This window comes from Mustela erminea, chromosome 1 (genome assembly GCF_009829155.1).
Source record: "Mustela erminea isolate mMusErm1 chromosome 1, mMusErm1.Pri, whole genome shotgun sequence".
Lineage (NCBI taxonomy): Eukaryota > Metazoa > Chordata > Mammalia > Carnivora > Mustelidae > Mustela > Mustela erminea.
In genome coordinates this window covers 135,135,446-135,141,445 of record NC_045614.1, presented here as the reverse complement: position 1 = coordinate 135,141,445, position 6,000 = coordinate 135,135,446, and the positions used below count along the sequence as shown (strand labels likewise).

The following is a 6,000-nucleotide window of genomic DNA, read 5'->3' as shown; positions in this document are numbered from 1 at the left end:
TAATAAATATATGTTGGTTTAAGCCGTAAGTTCGTCGTAATTTGTTATACAGCAACAGAAGATACATCACTTCTTAAATTACAGAGCTTAGCTCAATTTCTCTTTTTTTGAGGGAACTGAGGCAATGGAGAAACCAAATAGGGTACTCCACAAATTAATGTTACAATAAAGCCCATCACTTTGCAGTGCAATGATACCTCTTAAGAAAGAAAAAACCTACGAAATGCAGTCACCAGGTAAGCCTAAACTGAAAGTTAAAAAGTCTTCCAGATCTATTTTTAATGATTAGTTAATAGTTTTACTTATAGGAATGTTCTAGTTTTGGTTCAAAGTAATGTGGAAAGTACTTATTCCATTATGAGACAAGTTAGAGAAGAAAAAATATCTTTAAAGATATATTTTAGACTAGGGCTACTCACACATTTGTAATAGAACATTCTCATTTTTATACAATTTGAGAAGGGCTTGATGCTCTGAAAAAGTAGTTTAAGACATGAAAAGCCAGGAAAACTAAGCTTATTAAAGACTTACTATTCCATTTTTCCCCCTCCTCACAAATAATGTTCTATGTTAAAAATGAATAAAGTTTCTTAATCAGTGGAGAATAAACAAAGAGTTGTGTTTAAATCTGCTCACTATGATGAACTGTTAACTGTGCTGAAACAAATTTCAGACAATGAAAAATCCCTCCAAGCATTCTATTACAAAATCAGTGTCCTGTATGAGACCACAGGTAGAAAAATGAAATATTTAGACTATCAGGTACCCCTTGTATTCACAGATGTTGATTATCATCCACAACTAGGATGTATTACAGGATTAACTATTTTATGGACTCATTTAGCCTATTATAACCTTACTTTGAGCTAGATCTGTTTACTAAGAAACATGGATTATACAAACTACTGTTATGGTCAACTTCTGCTAATTTAAGCCTTCCGTAAAAAAACAAGCTTTGTGTGTAATCTGCCATTTATAGCCATGTGTTGAAGTTATAATACTATGTAAAATATAGTTCAAATAGTCTCTCTCAGTCCACTTTGCTAGAAGAATAAAGAGGTCAAAATGTTGGGCTGGACAGGGAGAAACCAGAACCAAAGACAGTGTCACCTGAACAGATCCAGTGAGTTAGAATATTAGTATGTCTATACTCAAAGTACAGAATTGAAGAAATTTCCTGTTATGTTGGTTCTAGGTCAAACGCCTAAGGAAAATCTAAAATAAGCCATTGATTTACACTCTAACTTTATGTTTATATTTATATATATTTAAAATCCAAATAGCACACACACACACCCCATGTAAAACATTGCTTTAAGTTTTAATGTTTATTTCCCCAAGACAGCCTAGCCTGCATTCTACTTGGATAAATTTTACAAGCTAGTTTTCTGCTGCTTCTAGTTTTAAACTTTAACCATGTTTCTGATGACAAGGAATGCTGCAAAAATACTCTAGTTCAACAAAGAGTTATGATCACAAAATAATTTTTATCCATTCTACAGTGTTTCAGAATTACCAGTTGATTTTAAACACAAAGTAGATATAGATGCTAATGGTGGCTAATCTGGTATGTTTCTTATAGCAAACTGTTGTTCATGCAACACTTGTGCTCAAAGGGGAAGGCACAGGATTTCCTACAATGAGCCACCTTATAAAGAGTTCTTTTTGTACAAATTAATTTATGTCACATTTAATTTAGTGTGCATAACCTCAAAACTGAGGTATTATTCCAATTTATAAAAACCACTTGCATAACTTTTATGCAAGTTTTAAAAATACAAAGTTTTCTCCCTAAAGTGGCTCAAAATAGATTGTTCATGGCTGCCTACATCTAAGATAAAAAGATTCTAAAACAATTGAACAGATTAGGCATATTATTAAAGGTGTTCAAACCATTACTTGATTTGTACATCTACTCAAACCTCTTCATCGGTCTTTATTCAGCAGTACATATGCACCAAATTCCATTTTAGAAGTTTCCATATCATTTTCATAGAAAACAAAGTTTGAAAACAAGTAACATTTAAACACAGCACGGTATTCTACCACAACTGAAACTTTTTTCTTCTTCTTCTTTACAGGACTCAACAAAATCTAAAAATGAACTATGCTGTAGATTTACCTCATGCAAAGATCTTTATGTTATCTCTGAAAATGAAAAGGATGGCTTTTTAAAGCACATTTTACTGTTTTATACTATTATGGCAACTTGTGTACTGCAACACAGTCTATTTTGAGGGAAATTTATGATTTTTTTCATGCAAAAATCTACACAAATTAGTTTTGATGATATGGAAAGCTTTTCATAGCATCAAACATTCATCTGGTGCAAATGCACAGGGAAACCTTCCTGAAAAGTTTTCTGACTTGAAAAGCAACTAAAAAGCCATACTAGGTAAAGTAAATAAAAACTAAAAAGAAAAAATAAAGGAGGGGGGTGGGTAAAGGGAAGAGGGGGAGTAGAAAACACAGGCTGCAGAGTAAACCAATGTCTGCTGCTAAACCGGTCTTTGTTTTCATGTCCAGTGTACATTAACACTTATGATCTCACTTTGATGATTTACTAGGTTTGTTATCAGCCCCCTGAAGGCGAATCAAGCTTGCATGCGTTCACATACAGCACCACAACCATACTCTCGTACACAGTCACTCCAGGACTAGGAGTCTGCTTCATGAGTGAAGAGCCCTAGATTTGGAAGATGAACCTGACTCCCTATCACTGAGCCAGACATTCATTCAACATTGTCCACTCACACACTGCTTCATAGCAAGGCCTGGGCTCGGTTTCCTTTGACTTATATGGGCATCGTATCCTCTTTTATGCTTACAAGGCTTGAAGATGACAGTACTGCACTTTCCCCTCAACTGATACAGAGTAAGTCAATGTTCCTTCTCAGGCACTGAAGATCTGTGACCTGTAGCCCTTTTTACTTTGAACAACCTAAATAAGCATTCATGTAAAGTTTTCGTTACATTTTGCCACTCATTCTCACTCGCACCCACTCGCCATCTTGACCTCATTTGGGCATTTTCTGTGATTCCAAATGAAATCTTCACATTTTCTTTCCCGATTTAATGCAGCAGCAGATCCCATGAGCCAAGCTTGATGGATCAAACCTTTTTATATATATGTATATATATATATATATCTCAGTGCTGCATTGTACCTAACTTCCACAACATCTTTCTAAAACTGGAACCCTTCTGTTGGTACGTTGGCAGATGAATTGAAACCAAATGTTCCACCTTGTATTGCCTCTGGAACAAGGCTAGGATCTTCATCAATCTAAAGAAAAAAAGAAAAAAGTAAGTGATAATTAGTTTTAAAGGTTACATAAATAACATTATAGAAATATTCTCATTTCCATAAAAAACTAAGAGAGATGATGAAAGCCAACATTGTCCTACCACCTCTTTAGAAACACTTCGTGAAGACTTTCTTGGAGGACACCAAAATGAGAGGAAACTTAAGAGAATATGCAAGATAGGTATCTTCCAAAAGAGTGAAATATAAGTAATAAACGAGATGGTCCTACACCTCAAACTGAGAGGATACTCTAATATCCCTTTTACCTAGGCAAAGAGATAAAAGTTGATGACATTAAAAAACATAATGCTGTCACTTTTGGAGAGTAAATGTAATCTTTAGTTAATTTTTTACTAGCAACTGGAGACAAATGACATCTGGGCTTAAAACAGTAAAATAATAGCTGTGCTATAATGAGTATAATATATATGCAGGTTCTTTTTTGAAATACCACAAAAATCACTGACCTATAGTACAGTTCTTATAAATATGCTCATCGTCTGAATTATTCTTTTCACAGTGTTAAGAGATAACAGAGAACTTCATGTTAAGGTATTAGAAATCATAATGTCTTGTGTATACCTAACTGCAAATTAGGAATTCCAAAAATCCAACTTTAGAACATGTGATAAAAGCTTCCTTTAAGAGAGTATGTTTTTCTGAATTTTATTTCTGATTGATTTAACTAGCATTATATTCTAAATAGGACTTAGGTTGACCATCTATAAGGAAACAGTTCACAGATTTTCTTTTCTAGTATTGTCTCTATGCCATGTTTAAATAATATTCACTTAAGAAAATATTTAGTAACATTCCACTTTTTGATAATGTGGAAAAGTTTGAGGTATATGAATTATTTTTTGAAAACATGAGAATTATCAAAAATCCACTGGTGGCTATATCTAATCATAATTTTCTAAGGAATAGCTGCTTTTAGATTTATTTTTCCAAAGGAGCAACATTAAAAATGAGTTAATACTTTAATTTCAACTACCATATACTGACAATATGAAGATACTCTTGCATACTATACCTTACATTATATGTAACTTATCTTTCTTGATGATTTACTGTTTCCATTTTATGTACTTTCAAATTTATTTTTGGTCATCTAACAAAAATAACAGTGATAGTATCTTCAAATATAGATGAACTACTGTCATTAAGGATTTATTACAGAACATACCAGTATCACTGTTTTGCTTATAAATACGTTATGCTATTAACAATATAGAATTTGAGAACTATAAAGACATCAAGTGAAAATAGAGCCTGATTTGTCAAGTGTCGAAAAATTCTTATCATAACTCAACAGCAAAAATTACCACCCAATTAAAAAATGGGCAAAAGACTTGAACAGACATTTCTCCAAAAGATATACAAAAGATGAGTAGGTATATAAAAAGATGCTCAATATCACTAGTAATAAGGGCAATGCCAATTAAAACCACAATGAGGTATTACTTCACACCTGTGAAACGGCCACCATTAAAAAGACAAGAGTTAACAAATGCTGGTATGGATATAGAGAAAAGGGAAATCTTGTGCATTGTTAGTGGGACTGTAAATTAGTACAGCCACTATGGAAAACAGTAGTTCCACCAAAAATGTAAAACAGTATTTCCACCAAAAAATTAAAAATAAAACTATCATATGATTATTCAGCAATTCCACTTCTAACAATATATTCAAAGGAAATGAAAACACTAACCTAAAAAGACATTTCTAACCCTATGTTCACAGTGGCATTATTTACAATAGCCAAGGCATGGAAATAACCTAAATGTGCACCAAAAGATGAATGGATAAAGCAAATGTGATATATATACACAGTAGAATATTACAGACTAAAATGAAACCCTGCCATTTGCAACAACATGTATAAACATTTGAGAGCATTTAATGCTAAGTTAAATAAGTCAGACAGAAAGACGAATACTGTATGACCTAACTTATATGTGGAATCCTAATAAAAAAGCTCATAGGAAAGATCAAACTTGTGGTTACCATGGGTAAAGGGTACAAGCAGAGAAAAGTGGAGGAAGGTGGTCAAAAACTATGAACTTCCAATAGTGAGATTAAAAAAAAAAAAAAAGCTATTTTACAAGCAAACCTTCAGCATTCCTGTAAAATAAAAAATCCTCATTCTGTTTTTAACTACTAATGGCAATAAATCCGTAAAAGGAAAAAAAAATCCTTAATTCTTTTTTTGCCCTTAGAACCAGTACTTTTTAATGCCCTGAGGGACTTTAAAATATTATTTCTGAAAGTGACATTATTTTAATTACATTCCAAAAAAGTGTATGTCCTAGCTTATATTATTTCTAGACTTATGTTTGTACATAAAACAAATAAAACCATAAAATTATTAAATACATCATCTGAAGAGAAGAACTGATCAATGATCTCATAGGCCAATTTGTAGATGTCTTCATTTTCATGATTTTGAAGTTGTTCAATTTTCTCCAGTCCTGCAAGAAATTTTATGAAGTGAAACAATGGTAATATTTAAAACAGAAGAACAAAAAATTTACAATAATCTTGGGACCACAGAATCCCAATTTTTGGACAGTAAATCTGTGATTTTTGGGACTCTATACTAAAGGTGAATCTAAAAAAGGCTTTATGCACAAAGATATAGCATATTTATCTTAAAAAGTTAACCACCTGAGTGTTTAAATTCGTATGTTTAA

The 6,000-nt window shown here is 32.5% G+C and overlaps 1 protein-coding gene across 4 annotated transcripts in view; it reads right to left on the bottom strand.

Annotated features, from left to right (window-relative positions):
• Positions 1-2,935: 2,935 nt before the first annotated feature.
• The window catches only part of KPNA4 (karyopherin subunit alpha 4), a 55,712-nt gene continuing 52,647 nt past the window's right edge, over positions 2,936-6,000 (bottom strand). For all 4 annotated transcript variants that reach the window (XM_032342500.1, XM_032342469.1, XM_032342490.1 and 1 more), the window contains 2 exons: positions 5,684-5,778; positions 2,936-3,286 (listed from right to left, as the gene is read on the bottom strand). In XM_032342500.1, coding sequence (XP_032198391.1) covers positions 3,188-3,286; positions 5,684-5,778 — 194 coding nt within the window. In that variant the 3' untranslated portion in view covers positions 2,936-3,187. The remainder of the gene's footprint in view (positions 3,287-5,683; positions 5,779-6,000) is intronic.